Source organism: Paramormyrops kingsleyae, chromosome 9 (assembly GCF_048594095.1).
Source record: "Paramormyrops kingsleyae isolate MSU_618 chromosome 9, PKINGS_0.4, whole genome shotgun sequence".
Lineage (NCBI taxonomy): Eukaryota > Metazoa > Chordata > Actinopteri > Osteoglossiformes > Mormyridae > Paramormyrops > Paramormyrops kingsleyae.
The window spans coordinates 37,369,119-37,389,088 of NC_132805.1; the positions used below are offsets into that span (position 1 = coordinate 37,369,119).

Genomic DNA, 19,970 nt, shown 5'->3' on the forward strand with positions numbered 1-19,970 from the left:
TTAGATAAGAAGCATTTTGTAAGGAACTAACATGTGTTGGTATGCGGAAACCAATATGAGAAATGTATGTATGTTATTGGTCAAGGATACGTGGAAACATACAAGGAACATATGGGGAAATGAGATGAAGAAATTGGTTGAACTCAACTTGTTTAAATAAGGTAATGAAACCACCTGGATGATCATAAATAGGTCGACCCTGCCTTGAACTGATAGTGGACCCCATTAAGCAGAAGTAGCTGGTGTCCAAAGATATCCGACCCCTCCTTGAACTGTCTGTAAACTGGTGCATTTTGGCTATAAAGGATGTATGCACTTGTTCGAGGAACAGAGCGCAAAACGCATGAGAGACTGCCGAGTGCCTGAGTGCGGTACAATAAAGTTTGTCAGACTCTTAAACAATCAACTCAGTGAAATTTCCACGACAAAAGCACCCATCTATAATGCATTATACATTCATACTGCATTATAAAGCATTCATAAAGTATTATAAACATGGCTATAGCTATTTATAAAAAAGCATAACACATTATAGCCATGCTTATTTTGCATTATGAATGCTCTATGAGGTTCTTCTCTATAATGCACTAATAAACATAATAAAAGTATCCCGTAACCCAGATGAGCAGCTGGAAGATCGATGGCCTCATAAAGCCCTGCATGGCTTTCAAGACACCTCATGATTATTCAATAAACTGAAGACTTGAATGAAGCAATGATGCATCTTTCTTGGTTTTCTAGTATTCTCCATTGTGCTAATAATATTGACACTAGTAATCTGGTGCATAGCACACATACTAACTGGATTGTTAGACATGGTCCTGGTACATGGTGTTCCTGCTTGTGCCACTACCTCCTGAAACAAGTTGATATTCGGTTTCCTCTGACGGGATGACTCCCCAGGGGTAAGCCTACAGCCTCCTGATTATCAATACATAGAGCATTACCTCTGCAGGGGGTGTCATGTTCCAGAGCGGGGCCTGCAACACCATTGTGTAATGTGTAGCTCATTTGTTCAATTTAATCCACAATGCCAAATACATCTGCTGTATCCAAACATATAAGGGCATCACATAAATGAAGGGTCAGAAAATGTTTCAGACAATATTAGATATGATACAAATAATTCAGAGCCACAATCATTTATTTATTAAAACCACATACACACTGGTAAAAAATGGGTAAGTCAACTCATATAATTTACTTCTATATAAGAACACTGTTTTTCAGTCCATATACTGATATTCAGTACACCAGACTCACGCAGCATATCTTTCACCCGTAAATCATGCGCTCCAGGTGACTGAGTACACAGCAGCATTGTTGTGGAGACTCTACTCTTTCACTGCCCTTAGCCTCAGTAAAAGTCTTGAATCAACCTTGATTTGGCTAAGTCACAACTGGTTTTTGAAACCAATAGTCGGAGGTGTTGTGTGGTAGAAAAACTGGAGACCAGGAAAGAAGGCCTGCTGGAGAAGAAGTGCATGATGGGACTGTGGTCAGGCCTTGGCTTGTCGATATGTGTATTTGTGAATGTCCCTGCCCAGTCAGGAACTGGGGAAAGCTGCAGGAGCAGCTTGCTGGGGGAAAGAACATTGTGGATGTACCAAGAGATGGGAACAACTGGAAACTGCCCATCAGCATCAGAGAACATATTAACCAGTAAAAAGCATATGTCCCTGGTCCTGTGGGGTGGGGAATAATATTCATACCAATATTCAATTATGCATTTATTAAAGGAACTGCTTTTATATCGTTTTACTCAGTAACTTTTTTTGGATCTACCATGTAATCTCTTACCTATTGGGATAATATACTAGAGCATTTAGCGAGTATCACTCCTATTCAAGCTCACTTGCATTGGTTACCTGTGAAATACAGAACTGATTTAAAAATTTTGCCGTTTGTTTTTAAAGTGATCAATGCTTTAGCCCCATGATACATTTCCGACCTGCTAATTCCATATACTGTCCCCCAGCCACTTAGGTCATCACAATTTCTCTGAGTCCTCCACTCACCTCTCAAAACCAAAGGTGACCAGGCTCTCTCTGTAACCCCCCCCCCCCCACCCCCAAGACTGGAACAGTCTCCCATCCAACATAAAGTCCTGCTGTACTATTGATGTCATTTTATCAAGTCCACTCTTAATTTACTTTTAATTCACGTTAATAATACAAATTTTTAATTGTCCTTTTACGTTTTTTTCCTCTTTGTTGTATTACATTTCATTAATTTTTTAAATCTAAATCTTATTTTTCGTATACATGTTTTCATGTTGTTGTTCTTACATATTACTATCTATGTAATACTTGTTAATCCATTTTGCCATCAACTGGAAAGCACTTTGGGTCCAACCCCTGCTATTTTTAAATGCGCTATACAAATAAGTAACATGACTTGACTATTTAGCCAAAAGGGTCGCGCTGCCCTCACAGGAATCTGCAGTGTGTGTGGAGGGGAGAGAACAAGAGTGTCTGCCCTTGGAGCTTATGGTGATCCAGGAGTCAGCAGATGGCTCCTATTTTTTCCTGTTATGCAAATATAGAAACATTTCCTGTAATTCGGTTTTTATAAGAATCACATAAACATCATATTAGCGCTGGAAACAACTTTTTAGAGATTGAGGACTGAAAACAGATTTAGTGACATGACTTAGGAGAAAAATGAGTGACGGGTTGCATAACAACCTACCCACTCCCCACGTGTACGAAGCATGGTGACTTTGTCTGGGGGACCTACCCACTCCCCACGTGTACGAAGCATGGTGACTGTCTGGGGGACCTACCCACTCCCCACGTGTACGAAGCATGGTGACTTTGTCTGGGGGACCTACCCACTCCGCACGTGTACGAAGCATGGTGACTTTGTCTGGGGGACCTACCCACTCCCCACGTGTATGAAGCATGGTGACTGTCTGGGGGACCTCCTGCATGAGAAATTCAATAAAGAAATCATCTCCGGTTACAGAGTGTCTATTTTGAATTCCTTTTGTCCTTTAAACTTCCACAGATGGAAAGGACAAACAATGTATAAAAGAATTAAACTTAAAGCCATGAAGGCAACCCCCCCACCACCAAAATGAACACACACACACTTGTAATCGCACTTGCAAACTCACAACTTAAAAGAATCACCTTAAGTAGCCCCTAGGTAATTGTCTAGTCCAGGGGGGTCAAACTGCAGTCCTGGGGGGCCGGAACCCAGTGTATCTTAGTTCTTTCCCTGTTCCACCACAAATGACTCAGCTCAAGAGCTGTGTGGTAATTAGCACAAGGAATTGAATCAGGCGTGTTAAATGAGGGTAAACCAAAAACTGTGCAGGGCTCCGGCCCCCCCAGGACTGGAGATTGACACTCCTGGTCTAGTCAATATTTTTTAAACAAACTATTCAAACTGGCTCCGCATGTCAGATTGTCAGCCAAATCACACTAATCTTGAAATATTCCTAGGGGTGCTTTAATGCACAGGCTTACCCGGGCTAAAGTCTGGGGGGCTGCTTTGACAATTTAACCATGGTAATGTGCCTTTGAATGTTCCAGAATGTTATGCTTAGTTCATAGTCCAGCAAGGTATCCGCAAAAATATCAACCTCAACAGAAAAATACAAAAAGATCCTATTTACATACGTAAAACTGGGGGGGGGGGGGGGGACAAAAGAAAAAGTTTTTAAAAATTGACTGAAACTGAAAACATTCTTTGTACTGTCCGTTCAGCGTCCTGTGTTACCTGTGCATCCGGGAAGGATGGAACATTCTCAGCATGGCTGTGGCTAATAAAAACGGTGGCTTCAGGACCCTGGTCGCTGCCTAAAGTTCATCATGCTCTTGTAGCTCATCGGCCTTCAGTTTGAACTCATTCTCCGTAATTTTGCCATCGCCATCGCGGTCCTGGTTGGTGAACATGTTCTCGATGATCCTGTGCGGGTCGAAGCCAGGGGCAAGTCGACCTTTACCCTCATTCACCTGCTGCAGGATGTAGTCCGAGAACTGCAAAGAGAGTGGGGGTGGGTGGAGGGCACATGGATTATGTTACAAATTGCGATTCGTCAAGATTACGACTCTAATCTCACCGTGCGAGTTAAAAAAAATAAAAATAAATACATTTAAAAAAATAACAATTTCAATTTAAGCATGCATTACTGAAATTATGTTATTCACATTTGGTACCGCTAATATATTTGCCCAATTGCACACAGCCTGGTTTGTTATGGGACTGACATGCGCGAGATTTGCATGGTGCTGTCATGAATGTGTTAGCGGTGCAGAGACTTCCTGCACCATCTCAATTTAAATCCACAACTAGCCGCAAGTTTTTAAAGGTAAACTTTTGTTGAATATCTCTATACTACGAACAGTTTCTTATCACGTCGCCAACACTCATTGGCAGTCGCACTACAGGATTTGGAGTTGCAAACAGGTCCAGATATTTATCCTGTAAGATATCTAATGGGTGTCTGTGACGCGTCAGCGACTCTGTCCGGCCACATCTTTGATGTAACAGTGAACGCATGCCGGTGTGCCAGCACCAGACCAAAACCGATTTACCTCAGATCTGGGGCTTTTGTACTGATTGCCAAAAACTTTTGGCAAGTGGAAATTTGGGGGTAAAATCAGGTACAGATGCTCCTCTACTTATGAACTTTCAGACATATAAACAAAGAGGACTGTAAGTCCAAACTGCGTTAATCAAGTTACCGTTTTCTGTCCGCAATTCTGAGTAGTACAAACTTCTGGCCGCTACTCCCAACGCACAGCAGCGTAGCGTGCGTACTCCCAGCATCCTAGTGCTTTGTACTTGCGTATAACCCTTAAAATGATGATGAATAACAACTTACGGACATTTCAAGTTACGAACGGCCGTTCGGAACGTAACTCATTCGTAAGTAGGGGAGCGTCTGTACTGTGAACTTAGCATTCGTTCTTTTTTCTTAACCCAGTCTGAATTTCCTGGCAAAAGCGCACACTCGGATGATGATCTAGTCAAAAATGAGTTAGCATGATGAATGTGTTTCCAGTATAACATTCAGTAAAACAGAACTGACAGACATTCTTAGTCTTAGTTCAAATACTCTCTTTTTCTGGTGTTGGCATAATATATTGGGAAACCAAAATGTTCCCAAACTACTGATTTCAGTGATGTGCCTTTGAGCTCTCTAACACTAGCTGTAACCAACTCAAAGCTGGTTAGGCATAATGTTTTCATGATGAATATTTACATGTGAATTTAGGGTTTTATCTATGTCTAGAAGTATATTAATTCTTTTCATTCCGCATTCCAAAAGGCAAACAAGAAATGCATGTACTGTTACATCTGCCATCTTCACTTTTAATGTAGACCTGAAATGCTCTTCAGCAAAATCTGTTTAAATATTGCAATACATATGAAATCGGCAAACATAATCAATATAATATGGATTTGGGCGGTCACTGCCTATTCCCCCCTAGCAGAGAGGTGGACAGGAAAAGGGTGATCAGGGTTTGCGGCACCCAAATGGTACCTGTGTCTCTATGATGCAGAGTAATAGGCACATGAAGGTTTCTTTTTTAGGGTTAGTCTCTGGAGTTTTGTCTTCAGATGAGAGGGTGTATAAGCACTCCTGTTTAATACAGTATTCCCCAGACAGTCCACATTTTTGCTCCTTTCCAGCTCCCGCACACCTGTACCACACAATCAAGAACACTGAACACCTGGATCAGGTGTGCGGGGACTTCGGAGGGAGCAGAAATGTGGGGTGTCTGTGTGTCCCTGAAGACTGGGTTGAGAAACAATAATTTAATGCACAAAGTTTGGCCCAGGAGGATCAGGACACCTACCTCTGTGGCTTCCACTATAGCATCCTTATTCTTATCCATCTCTGCAAAAAGACTGGGGGAGACGTTCTCCTTCCACACAAACATGTAGCCATCGGGAAGCCCCTCTTCCATGTCAATCAGCTCGATGTCGAACGCCAGCACAGCGCTGCCTGGGACCTCCCCATCTGCTCACATAAGCAGACGACACTCTGTCAAATGCTGACATAGGGGCGATGGTGGTGCAGGAGGTAGTGCTACCGTTCGGCAACCGGAGGGTTGCAGGTTCGAGCCCCGGGTCCTCCTGACCCCATCGAAGTGTCCTTGAGCAAGACACTGAACCCCAAATTGCTCCCGGTGAGCTGGTTGGCACCTTGCATGGCAGCCTCCGCCACCGGTGTGTGAATGTGTGGTGTGAATGGGTGAATATGAGGCGTACATTGTAAAGCACTTTGGTAAAAAGCGCTATATAAATGCAGTCCATTTACCATATCAGGTTCCCACCTAATTCAAAACCACAGCCCATTTCTAGCGGACACTCACCGACTCCCCTCTCGCCATAGGCCAGATGAGGTGGGATGATCAGTGTGCGTTTCTCACCCACACACATGTCCTGCAGGCCCATCTCCATCCCCAGCACTACTTGCCCTGCACCCAGGACTATGTTGTAAGTCTTCCCATAGCGATACCTGTAGGAAAATGCAGTTAGAAACAAAAGCAAATGCAAGGCTAGCTAATGCTGGGCCCTCATACTGTGGGTGGCCCATACTTACGTGGAGTCGATGAAGGTGCCGTCCATCAGGCTGGCATTGTAGTGGTACTTGACAAAGTCGCCCTTCTTGCTATGTGTATCACAGACCTTGGGCCTGAAACTGGTATTGATCTGCACTGTATCTGAGGGGTTGTGGAAGTCCACCACAAGGATGTCAAACACCAGCACTGCTGAACCAGGAATACTGGTGCCTGAGGGACAAGCAGAGCAATCATTCAGACTTTGGGAAGGCAAATCACTAAGCACCAATGAAAGATGTCTCAAACACATCTCCACCACTCTATGTTCCCTGAATGCTCCTAGTGTTGTACTTCTGGAGTGAGTGAGCACAAGTTCGATCGTAAAGTTGAGGGTAAGGTGTACCTTAAATCATGCGTTGAAACTAGGTGACTATATACTTATGTATCATATGCGCCTGGATCTTCATTTGGTTGCAGAGCAGGGCCCCAAAGTAATGGACTAGTCTACCAGCAAACGCCTTCGCAAAGGCAAACCTAAAAACTCACTTGTACAATTTAAGCTATGGGCCAGTGGTGGCCTAATGGTTAGAGTAGCACACTTGCGATTGAAAAGTTGCTGGTTCAAATCCCCAACCAGCAAAGTACGATCGAATAGAACCTTAGCTGGTACAACTCACTGCTATTGTCTGTTGATCTGAACAGTTGTCTCGCTGTTTGAAAGGTGTTGTATAGCTCTTGTATAGCTTACTGCATACACTTGTAACTTGGCTTTTATTGGAAGCTCAGCCTAACTGCACGCAGCCTAGTTGACTCTTGGACAACTGTTTACCTCACATACATCACTATAGACAAAATTCAAGTTCAAATATGTAAATGTCTCTAAATTAAAGAAACACATAAATTAAGCGAAAACTTACACTTGTGAATGTACTGTATTTCTTTGTTTAGGTTTGTGAATTACATGAGGGATGTTGCGCTCAATACCCATTGTCACTCTCAACCCATGGCTTATGGTGTAGACCATGTTCTTCTGGCCCATTTTTAACACCCACCCCAGAATTCCGTCCCCTACCCCCTCTCCTTATAGCTCACCTGTTCCCTCTTCGCCATAGGCCAGATGTGGTGGGATGGTAATTCGCCTCCTCTCCCCAATGCACACACCCAGTAGGCCCTCATCCATGCCTGCGATCACGTAGCCTTTCCCAATGTATGTGTTATAGGTGCTGTTCCGGGAGTAGCTATTTGCACAGTTACAAAATGTAGTTTAGCCACTGTAACTTTTTAATATATTTATGATGTTGCTAATCTATTAATATGACATTTTTTGGCTGATTACACAGACTGCAGTTGATTTTATAGCCGTTTGAGAATTCACACTTAGACGCACACCCTGCATCGGCATTTCATTCCATGTGTTCAGCCAAAGACAACCTTTAACTTTTTGTTGTTAGTTTCTGTAGACTCCTAGTAGGTTGTTTTGTTCTTCTTTAGAAAAGGAACAACAATCAAAGAAGTAAAGCAGGCATGAACAAGACTAACGACAGGTTACATCAATGGACACATGCAGCAAAACACACAGACACAAGGTCCATACGCACAAGTTTCTTGATCATAGTAACCCCGCCTCCCGGCCTCTAAAAGCCTTTCTCAGTCACTTTTTGCAACTTTAATAGCAATGGTGATACTTTATTCATGGGCAATCTGGGTAGTTTTATGCATATTCCTGCTTGCTCTCCACAAAACACACAGACATATACAGATGAGAGCAAGATTTGGGGTCAAAGCGCGCCAGGAAAAAAAAAGTTAGTTCTAGTTCCAATTTGCCAGTAACAGAGGAGCAGTAAGAATGAACTCACCTGGAGTCAAAGAAGGTACCGTCCAACAGGGTGCCATTGTAGTGGTACCTCATATAGTCGCCCTCTTGACTCTTGCGAGGGCACGTCTCAGGTACCACTTGGGGCTGCACCATGATGCCATCCTTGGGGTTATGAAGGTCCAGGAGAACAACATCGAAGACCAGTGAGGCCTGGCCTGGGATGTCACTGCCTGCAGAGGTGAGCGAGGTCAGACTTGCCAAGGATGTCACTTTCTATCTGCTAAATACTGCATATTGAAAAGCAGTTAGTGTCTCAAGTCATAAGGACAGGACATCCGGTGCAGGACAGCCCCCCCCCCCCCCGGACATCCGATGCAGGACAGCCCCCCCCCGGACATCCAATGCAGGACAGCCCCCCCCGGACATCCGATGCAGGACAGCCCCCCCCCCCCCCGGACATCCGGTGCAGGACAGCCCCCCCGGACATTCGATATATAAAAACATACTTTAACCATTTCAACTGGGTTGATTTGAATTTTTAAAAAATTAATGTTTACCCTGAGCAAGGTCCCACCCCCAAGCACTGCTCCCTGGGCCCTGAATTAGCTGCCCCCCGCTATGTCACATTGGCACATAAGGGTTAAATGTAGAGGACACTTTTCACTGTTGTGCACTGTATGCTGTGGTGTGTCAACAATGACAATTAATCACTAAATTGTAATTCAAAAGTTTATTTTGGTTTCGGTTTTCAGCCAAAATTTTTTATAAATTCTGGTTTTGGTTAAAAATTAATTTAGGTGCCATCACTATTTACTACTATATTGTATGTTGTCCAAATCAAAAAAGAAATCCTTTATTCCTGTACAGGCCCATTTCCCATGACCTATTAGCAGTAACAGCCGGAATCTCTGTATATCACTTGTTAAACAACTATACCCACGAGTCAACAAAAGCACAAATCCTGGCCCCACTTACCATCTCCATTCTCGCCATAGCCCAGGAAAGGCGGCATGGTGATCACGCGCTTCTCACCCACGCACATACCCAGCAGTCCCTTGTCCATGCCGGCAATGAGCCAACCAATGCCCACGTAGGTGTCATACGTACGCAGACGCGTGTGGCTGGAGGACAGATGGGTGAAGTGAGAGGTGAAGTCTATAGAATGCTTCAGCATACTGTTGTTGTAAACGTCTTATTCTGTGCTCAAAACAAAATCTACATATTGATCTGATAATGAGAAGCTGAAGTAGTTCAGCCTCCCTCAGCCAGAACACCTCCCTTCACATTGGCAGCATTCTGGAAAAATCCCCCTGGCCAAAGCCAATGAGGGTGCCACTCTTACCTAGAGTCAAAGAGTGTACCGTCCAGCAGTGTGCCATTGTAGTGGTACCGCACAAAGTCGGACACATCTACAGTCCGGGTACACGTCTCAGGCTTGTAGTTGGTCTTCACCTCGACCTGGTCCTGCGGATTCCAGATATCCAGCAGCAGCACATCAAAATGCAACACAGAGTCAGGTGGGATGATGTCACCTGTGGAAAGGGGAAAATCAACTATCAATAACTTATGGGCCAACGTATCTCTGAGGGCTCAGCCAATCAGATTTCCCTGCCAGGGAAATCTATTATCGCACACCGGAGCAGCACCAATCACAATTACATAATTCCCGGCCAATAAGGGTCCTCCAGACAGCTGCACAGGTAGAACACAGCCAGGGATGCCAACTCTCACGCGTCTGGTCTGACACACACACACACACACACACACTTTCAGACTCTCACACAAGAAATCTTACGCCAAATGTAAATTATTCCATTATAAACCTAGAATTAGCTACAGGGTATATCAAAAGCGTTGGAGTAGTTTGCAAACCCTACAGACCAATTACAAGGTAATAAAACTGTTACATGCATGTAAATTTGTGTGCAGACTTGTCTCAAATTGAAAATCTCACTCCAGTCAGCTGACCAAAGTTAGCAACCCTGATATAGTATACATTTATACATACATGCGTAATTGGCAGCCGTTTATGTCCAAAATGACATACATGTGAGGCAGATAACGCATAACATGAATAGAGCTCTGAAGTAAAAGTACGGCTAGGTTAAGCTCCCAGAAACTAGTGCTAGACAGTTGTGGGGGAAAGAGCTTTTGTAACTGGAATTGCCTGAAACTTTTCATGGTGCATGTGGTTACCATATCCATCCTTTCCATAGGCCAACTGTGGTGGAATCTTGACCAGACGCCTCTCGTTCACACACATGTCCAGAAGAGCCTTGTCCATGCCCTCAATCAACTGCCTTCTGCCCACAAACACATTGTAGGTTGAGCCTTTGTCATAGCTGTGGGACAAAAGGCAGGAGTCAGAGTTGATCACATGACTAAGATGGACCTTTGACCTCACCCATCAGCCCCTTCACCTAACATGCCAAATGAATGATGGACCAATGAGTTCAATAAAGACATGATGAAAAAAGTTGTTTGTTTTAATTGGTGTTTCTTTTTTTTAGTGAATCAAATGGTGGTCAAATCACATGGGCTTCTTTCTAAGGGGGGTTTACTTTATATTTGTTATTTTGGACCATATGCCATCACATTACTGTCTTTAATATGATAATTCGTCCGTACATTAAAAATCCAAGGTTTCACGGTAATGTCCAGATGTTAGGGGCACGAACGCTCATGAACAAAACCCAAAATAGCGGATCTAAAAGTAGGCAAATTTGTCTATGTAATAGCTGATAACCCGGACTCTGCGGGTCTACTTTACGATCAGAACTAAAAACTGAATTAACTCAGATGTCCCTAAAGCTGAATATCAAAATAATTAAATGCAGTCATCGTGGTTTCTAAGTCTAAGGACTTCAATAACTTAATTAAAAAGGAAAGTTGTCGATGTGTGCAATGCCCCTATTTCAAGATACTGATTTTCCGAACAAGACTCTTCGTCATTGCAGTGTGAATAACACATCAAAACCCATCTCGTTTGTCTGTAAAATATCTCGCAATTCCTGCTTAGTACACTACTCCGTTTTCTCTTTAAGCGATTGCCTTCTGCCTGCGTGGCTGGCTGCCGCCCCTGTACCGCCGTGAAACAGCGTGGCCCACCCCGATGGACTGCTTACCTGGAGTCGAACTTTTTCCCGTCGGGAAACATGCCGATGTAATGGTACCTGACAAAGTCCCCGGCTTTCACAGCTCTGTCGCAGTGCTCCGGGACGAAAGTCTTTTCTATCACGATGTCATCTAACGGCACCGTTGGTGCGTTGCAAGCAACAGTGCTTATCAACTGTGCTAAATAAAGTACGCTGGGCCATATCTCTCTCATTTTAACTGGGTAAATGTTAATCTGAACAATCTGTCGGTCTGAGATATACCGATACGCGTTACACCCCCGATTGATTCTTGCCTGGGCCACAATCTTCTCCGCAGATACGAAACGCGAAAACCGCTTTGGCGTTAGGGAATCCCGCACAGATATGCAATGTATGTGGATGCCGACGGAAAGCCGAACTCGCTCCTTCCGCTTCTAGACAGAGTTGAAATGTGATCAAAGACTAGAAGAGAGTGGGACTGGCTTCATACGTGGCACTTCGAGGGTCTTAGCGTACGAGGAGCCTGGCTGCAGTTCGGAGCGCATTCCGGTGCAGTCGGCAATCAACGCGCCTGCGGCTCTCGTCTGAGAAGTTTATTATTATGCATAGGTGGCATGCTGGTTGACGACTTTGAAATGCAACCAGAAGTCTTCTGGAAGTCGCAAGGAGTCTGTAAAATTAATCAAAGCAAACATAATCTAAAATGACATTAGTTGCGCTATAAAAGTTATAATTAAAAGCCTCGTAGAAATATCAATATTATACCAATATTCATGAGTAACAGATAGGCCTACTATGTTTTTGATGCATGCGTAATATGAGATGGAAGACGTTCATTGTACCACTCCAAACTTATTCTAAATAAGTGCGCAGTTTTCTGGGGACGAAATGTATAACAAAATGAAGAAATATACAGTTTATCCAACTTCTTCAGAGTATGCTTTTGTACCGATTGCCGTCATTTATAACCCATCGTGATTATGCATAAATGGTGATGCATACAATATTTTTTCCATAGCCTTAGGTGTAGTGCTGTGTGGCTGCAGTTTTGAAGTTTGTTCAGCTGCTTTTTGGCAAGTCTGTACAATCAATCGTTAGACCGGTTTAGGCAACAAAATGCTCATATAAACAGTTCAAAAGAGACTAACTGGACCCATCGTGGTGCTTTTACAGTAAGGTTACTATTATAAAATTGGACGGTATAATTTAAATCCACGCAATCCGGCCATTTCCGCTGCAGTGTACCGGGTTTGCCCAGTCACAAGCCCCTTTTCCCCGCCCCGTAGTCGCGCAGAATCTGCTAGCAGTTTGAGTAGTTGTTCTGGCTGGGGAATGTCTGTATGAAGGATCTGAAATGGCACGAATGTCTCATTTAACTTTCGGGACGCTTCTCTGCTTGTTCACCTTTTGTGCTGATGCGCAATACGAGACGTATAGTTTCCGAAGTTTTCCAAGCAACGAACTTATGCCACTTGAATCCGCTTACAAATATGCACTAGATCAATACACTAAAGAAAACTGGCAAGAATGCGTGGAATATTTGGAAGTCAGCTTGAGACTGTACCGACTATTTAAAGACAGTGAGGCTTTCTGCAATCTGAACTGTAGCTCTGTACGATTAGACAATGAAGAGAAGTTTGAGGAGTTTCCGGAGCTCCATGCATTCGGGAATATCATGAAAAGGGCCCAGTGTCTGAAGAGGTGCAAGCACGGCTTGCCTGCTTTCAGACAGACCATGCCCAGCCGAGAGACACTGGAGGAATTCGAGAACCGGGAGCCCTACAAGTATCTTCAGTTCGCCTTCTTCAAAGTAAGTCGGACCTGGGTGTTTCCGGTACATAAAAAATAACTTTTAACACGGTCTTCAGGAACAATATGTGTGTCAGTATATCTAATAGTTACAGCGGTCTGACCTGTTGACGAAAGTGCAGAACTAATTTAATTGACATGATAAAAACTTAAATTACCTTTAAACATCGTTTTGATGGAGGAAGATGTAGGATGTTCTGAACTGACTAGATAAGTGCAATTGATTGCTGATAAGGATTATGGCTTGCGGACAGATATTAACTACCTGGTGTTCAATGTGTTCTGGCATAGGTTTGATGTTTACGCTTGGGGGTTGCATGCTGCTTACTAGACGCGTTAACGCACGTATTTGATGCACACGTAACGTACTATTTTTTGTTAACCGATAGGGAACCAAAAGACCGCTTATGCAAAGGCACGTGCAGTGCTGGACTTGCCAATTAATTGCAATTTCGACCCATTCGACTGGGCGGCAGTAACCCCCCCAAGTGGAGACTTGTTGTGACCTGTTGTACATGTTTTGACTTTAGTCCAACAACCTGGCAAAGGCTGTAGCTGCGGCACATACCTTCATGCTGAAGCACCCAGATGATGAGATGATGAAGAGGAACATGGACTATTACAAAAGCCTTCCAGGAGCAGAGGACCACCTTAAAGACCTAGAAGCTAAATCTTATGAGGTAAGCGGATATCTACAAACTTACTATCTTAGTGATCTCTGATCTCATATAGAGAGATTGTTTATCTTTTTATTACATTTTATCTCATAAATCTCAAGGGAAATAGGCTAAATTAGTGAAATAGTAGGATAGTCCAGTGGATGTGATTGTGTAATGTATGGTTGTGTCAGGAATTCAAAAACTTGTTTAAAAAAGGTTATCAATGCGTGCAATATCCTTATTTCGAGGTATTGATTGTCAGAAAATGACTCTTCGTCATTGCAGTGTGTGAATAACACATCAAAGGCCATCTCATTTAAGTCTTTAAAACCTCTTGCAATTCCTGCTTATTACACTACTTTGCTGTGTGAGGTAGTGGTTTCTTTAAGGATGCTGGTTTCGGGTCAGTGTTGAGGGATCCTCTCCTTTCGGTGGTGGTTCTGAGCAAATATCACAGCGTTTTGTCTAACTGAGCTTGTGTTTGTTGGATTTGTAGGCACTATTTATCAGAGCAGTGAGAGCGTTCAATGCCGGCATCTTCCGCACCTCAGTGGTGGACATGGAGCTTGCCCTGCGAGACTTCTTCACGGCTTATGACGACTGCCTAGCTGCCGCTGAGAGCTCCAGAGAAATCCAGGATTTCAAGGACTTCTATCCATCCATAGCAGGTATCTCGCCTTCCATGACCTTTACTTCTCTAAGACAGTATTTTTTATTTTTAAATCTGTGCTGTGGAAGATTGCAGATATCAGAAATGTAGCAATCTATATCTTTCTCTAACCTCTGCTTATGAGCTGTGGGTAATGATTGAAAGAACACGGTTTCAGAGTACAAGCGACCTAAATGACGTTTCTCTGCATGATTGCTGGGCTCTGAGCTCTGCAGGGTCTTCAAAATGGAGCCACTGCTTCTTTGCAGTCAGAGAAGTCAACTGGGAGTTTGGAACAGGAGAAATCTGGGATACACTGGAAATTATTCCTACCAGCTGGGTGGGAATGTCTTGGGAGCCATAGATGTTCCCATACTACCACCATGACCAGAAGTGTAGGACCCCTATCAAAATGTCACCTTGGGCCCCGTTGCCCAATTTTCCTTTGTCATACATATTGAAGGGCCCCTGTCAAGCGCCCTTGAATCTGTCAGCGTATCCATGGCCCTCATCTGTAAATGCAGTGTGGAGATGAGATGATATTTGTGTCAGAGTTACTCTGCAGGGGTTAATATGTCTGGGACCTTATTAGCTGCCCACTGGCAGTTGGTGAGTGGGACATGTGGATGGACATGCAGGCGTTCTCATTGGCTGTTTCTCTCTTCCCTTTTTAGATCACTACACAGAGGTTTTGGAGAGAAAGATCAGGTGCGAGAGTCGGCTCACACCCATCGTAGGCGGCTTCGTCGTAGACAAGTTTGTTGCCACCATGTACCACTACCTCCAGTTTGCTTATTATAAGCGTAAGTGTTACAATCCAGTCTGATGCCAAGCAGCGCAGCAGGAGGCCTACATGCCAAATAAGACCTTGGGATCAACTGGCGTTTTTCCACTGGTATACAGGAACCTAGCCGTACCTGAGCCATAGTACCTGAGTGTGCTACAGCGCGGTTCCCGCTCACTTTGGTTTTCCACAGCAGAAGATGCTTATTTACTGGTCACACAGTGCACATTATCATTTACTATGTGCTAATTTCTGCTAAAAAGTCTGAGGGAATCACCATCTTATGTTAGCATCAAACGCTAGTGGAATTAGCATTCTCTTGCAAAAATTAGCATTACAAATTCATTCCGTTCAGCTGTTTTCTAGTACTTTTTTAAGTAGTGGGTTGGAAATTTTCAAGTTCTGAGTTATCAGGAAAGCATCAATATATGTTCAATACATGTGCAATACTACTAAGAATGAATAAAATACAGAATATACCCTTTTCCTTCAGACAATCCACGCATATCGACACAGAGAACCAGTATCAGATGGTGGTGTCACAATCAGCTAGGTTTGGTTCCACTTTCAGCGCTGCTCGTAAGCAGGGCCATGTCAGCACGGGTACGGTTCAGATAATTTACAATGGAAAACCATCAGTTCATGGTACGGCTCAGGTGCGGCTCAGTTCTTTGTAGCAGTGGAAAAGCACCAAAAGATGGTCACCATGGTGATGACTCGCCTGTCCACATGCCTTTATCTTAATCATTCAGCAACATACCTAGTTTTCATACAAAACATCATCCTTTTAATCTGAGTTTGGTTCTCCGAACACAGAGGTTAATCTTTATTTTTGCAAATGAAGCAGTTACAAAGTACCCTACAACTAATCTTAATAAAAGTAAAAATATGTTTATACACAGTTACACACTCTGCATATCGAAAGATCATTCTCATTTCAGCAAAACCCACATTTCCCTCTTGATGACCCCAGACCCAGCTGTAGGTAAATGTATTAAGCTCAGTCTGATCTATGGCTGTATGCTGACAGTGCTACAGGTTCCTGCAGTGTTTATAGGTGTGTAAAGTTGTCCTCCCAGTTAGAAAGTAGCTGTGGACAAAGTCAGTCAGCTTATTTTAATCATCAGTTTATAATGGGTGGGTGGATCACCACTCAATCTTTTCACGAGGTCCGGCTTGCAGTCATATAAAGAAGTATGAATTTTTAGCCTGTTGAACCCTGACCTTCCAGCCATGTTTCTGTGTGCAGTGAATGATCTGAAGAACGCTGTACCCTGTGCAGCCAGCTACATACTGCTGGACCCCAGTGATGAGGTCATGAAGAACAATATTGTCTACTATCAGTACCACAAGGACAAGTGGGGTCTCTCCGAGGAGGACTTCTTACCCAGAGCTGTGAGTCTGTTCTCTGTCTTTGTAAAGCTCTTTGAATTGCCTTGCGTCGGAATAGTACTATATAAATAAACTTCCCTTGCCTCTTTGGTGGTGCATTTTCTCTACTGGATTGGATGCTGATGCCTTGTCATCTCGTCAATTAAGGACTTGCATCAGTTGATTGATTGAAACTCTCCTGTTACCATAGCAATTCTTTTTCTTTTTCTTCCCTTATGAACCCAGTAATCAACACACACAAATGCTGCATGCTGAGTATAGTTTAGCTCTTTGCCAGCAGAGGGCAGCATTTAACGCTGTACTTACACAATGGTGTTGTATCCACAGTGGATATAACCCATCGCTGTGGTAACAGATATCAGGTACACATCTTTTTATTTGACCCCACTTATTTTACCACAGTACTACCTGTGGTCCTGAGAAGTTGCAAAACATCAGTGACAACATCCTGATACAGGCCAGTTGGGAGCCCAAGGATGCAGGATAGAAGAAGGATGGTCCTTCATGATCCCCCGGTTTATGGCTGACGTTGCTGTCTGTGCTTTTCCAGGAGGCTGTGCGATATTTTAACCAGACCAACATGCAACTAGAGATGCTGGAGTTTTCACAGCAGCACCTGCAGGCAGATGATGAGGTAGGAAGCCCTTACCTGCCATGTCCGTCTACAGATGTCATTTCACATGTATATGAGGGTCGAGATGAAAAGGCAGCAATGCTTTAATATTTACAGTAATTTGGCTGTTGGTCTATTTGACTGTCTTCGTATCAGATAGTGTGTGATCCTTTTTCATTTCAGTTTGCAAAGTTAGTTTTTAGCCTGTTTGCTTCTCTTATCTCCAGTATATTCGGTTCCGGTCCCTTCAGTTTTTATCCCCATACCCATATTCCGTGCCGGTCCCTTCAGTTTTTATCCCCATACCCATATTCGGTGCCGGTCCCTTCAGTTTTTATCCCCATACCCATATTCGGTTCCGGTCCCTTCAGTTTTTATCCCCATACCCATATTCGGTGCCGGTCCCTTCAGTTTTTATCCCCATACCCATATTCCGTGCCGGTCCCTTCAGTTTTTATCCCCATACCCATATTCGGTGCCGGTCCCTTCAGTTTTTATCCCCATACCCATATTCGGTGCCGGTCCCTTCAGTTTTTATCCCCATACCCATATTCCGTGCCGGTCCCTTCAGTTTTTATCCCCATACCCATATTCCGTGCCGGTCCCTTCAGTTTTTATCCCCATACCCATATTCCGTGCCGGTCCCTATCAACTCAATTTACTGAGTTGATAACCACCATCGTAGTACTGTTTGCTGATACGGGCAATCACAGTTAATCATCCCAGCCACTTTGAGTTAACTCTGCGCATAGAAGCTCGAATCCTAGTACACCCCACTGGTATCTTGGCTGCAGGTCTCTATGATTCACAGTTCAGATGCCACAAAACCAACTCTAGAATAGTTCTTTCAGATTTTAAAGAAGACAATTGTTTCTTCACATTAGAAACTTCTTTGATTAAGCTGAAAGCTGTATCTGACATTTGGTTGAAATGTCTTAACAAAGATCAGCTTTCAGTAGAGTCTGTACACAGGACGCCCTCATGTATAGGTTCTACCTTAGAGACACTGAATCACATCTGCAGTTTTAATGTGATTGGTCTCTTCACCCAGAACATTTAATGGGGGGATTGAAGCTGTTATTTACTCGGTGTTTCTCTTTAGAGCAGAGAGAAATACTTGATTAGAATCCGGCAGTCCGTATCTCCTCTCTTTGCCATTCTGTAATTGTCCTTTTTACAGATTCCTTACCCGTGCCTTTCACATTCCGTCTGCATTCTTTCCATGTTCTTTCCATGTATTTTACACATTCCTCACACATTCAGTTGTAAGATATGGATAAAGAGGGCCATACTTGCAATCATCTGATTGTGCCTTGCATACATACTTTGTCCTCTGTTTCTGTGCTTTGTCCCTATTCCAGATGGAGGTGCTGACGTTTCTTGATGATCTTCTGGAGGCAGATGATAGTAGCTAGAGACAAGTCTACCACAAACACACACCCAGCACTCTGATTTCTGCTTGCCTTGTTGGCAGTTGGAGGGTAGCTTACATTTGCGTCCTCCAGTGTTGTCCTATCATAAAAGCCATCCTTCCTTTTATCTTGATTTATTTGTATATGCTTCTTCACACCACTGTGCTTTTGTTGTTTTTCAAGTCTTCCTTCACTGGTCGTCATCGACAACTGATTGTTATTGTCGACCCTTTTCAAAGGAATGGTACTTCATCAATAGAGCCTCTGACCTAAAGACTCAGGCTGAGACTTCCTCGGAGATATCGCTTATCCAGCTCTCTTCATGACATTAAAATGCACAGTGAAGTCGGTGTTATCTATGATTCTGTATCATTCATGCCAGGAAGAGCAAGCAATGTGGCTGTTACCCAGCACAAAGCGGCAATCGCATGAAAGGAAATGACCGCTTTTGACCTGTTGTGTTTTATGTGTGGAATCTGGAATTCCACATTGTTACATTGTAATTACTCAATGTGAATTTTGTACCATCACATGGAATTTTCATCCATAAATCGGTTCCAGTTTCATGCGACTAGTCATTATTTTCGGTGCTGTTTTTGCTAACCTGTCTACACTGTGAATTTGTCATGGTTTCGGTTTTTGTCGCCATCTATGATGCCTTGAAGATCCATGCCGAAGGTAAGACCTAGTCCCCCATACCCTTGGGCTGGTGCTGGTCAGGCCAGACTGCCATGTTTGGTGCTTTTGTTTTTGGATAAAATCTGTTGAATCCTACCTACATACATACATGGACTTTCATCTGCCTGCAGTTTGCTAAACGTGTCCATAGTAATAGAAGTACATTGTTCCTTTGAATTTGTGATAAATCAGACATTTTTAGGATGAGTAAAAGCTGAACAAAATTTATTTACCTATTTATTTTTCATAATTAGTTTTTGCAGTCAGTTTCAGGAACAGACATTGCTGTTTTACCCTAGAAGAGTGCAGGCTGACTAAGTATTCATTGTGTTTGTGAAAAGTTTATAACTGTGAAATATTGCTGTGTATTTGTTGGTAGGAGAAATAAAAGTTCATACCGAGGATTTACTCCAGCTGTGTTCTCCCCCCCTCTGTCGTTGATAGCTGGTGCCTCTCTGGTTTGCGTGCTGTCAGCTGGTTTCTCCTTTCATCCGTCATATAGGACAGTGTCCTTCTCTCAGACCTGCCTGTGGCCCGTAGGC

General features: G+C 43.5%; 2 protein-coding genes across 4 annotated transcripts; one reads left to right on the forward strand and one right to left on the reverse strand.

The window, feature by feature from the left end:
* Positions 1–1,126: 1,126 nt before the first annotated feature.
* LOC111851143 (peptidyl-prolyl cis-trans isomerase FKBP9-like) lies at positions 1,127–11,871 on the reverse strand. 3 transcript variants are annotated; one of them, XR_002839955.2, is made up of 11 exons: positions 11,463–11,871; positions 10,534–10,679; positions 9,680–9,869; positions 9,313–9,458; positions 8,378–8,567; positions 7,614–7,759; positions 6,563–6,752; positions 6,333–6,478; positions 5,814–5,977; positions 3,727–3,986; positions 1,127–2,926 (listed from the first exon to the last, which is right to left on the reverse strand). XR_002839955.2 is itself a non-coding variant. In XM_023825764.2 (10 exons), the coding sequence occupies exons 1-10, from the start codon at positions 11,663–11,665 to the stop codon at positions 3,807–3,809; spliced, it is 1,701 nt and encodes a 566-aa protein (XP_023681532.2). In that variant the 5' UTR covers positions 11,666–11,870; the 3' UTR covers positions 1,127–3,806. The 3 variants fall into 3 exon arrangements, 1 of the variants encoding a protein (XP_023681532.2); XR_011993176.1 differs by having other exon boundaries at positions 1,127–2,687; positions 2,782–3,986; positions 11,463–11,870; XM_023825764.2 differs by having other exon boundaries at positions 1,127–3,986; positions 11,463–11,870.
* Positions 11,872–11,996: 125 nt separating this feature from the next.
* On the forward strand, positions 11,997–19,316 carry LOC111851144 (cartilage-associated protein-like). Its single transcript, XM_023825766.2, has 7 exons — positions 11,997–13,242; positions 13,772–13,921; positions 14,397–14,568; positions 15,224–15,352; positions 16,583–16,728; positions 17,276–17,359; positions 18,700–19,316. The coding sequence occupies exons 1-7, from the start codon at positions 12,787–12,789 to the stop codon at positions 18,751–18,753; spliced, it is 1,191 nt and encodes a 396-aa protein (XP_023681534.2). The 5' UTR covers positions 11,997–12,786; the 3' UTR covers positions 18,754–19,316.
* Positions 19,317–19,970: the final 654 nt, after the last annotated feature.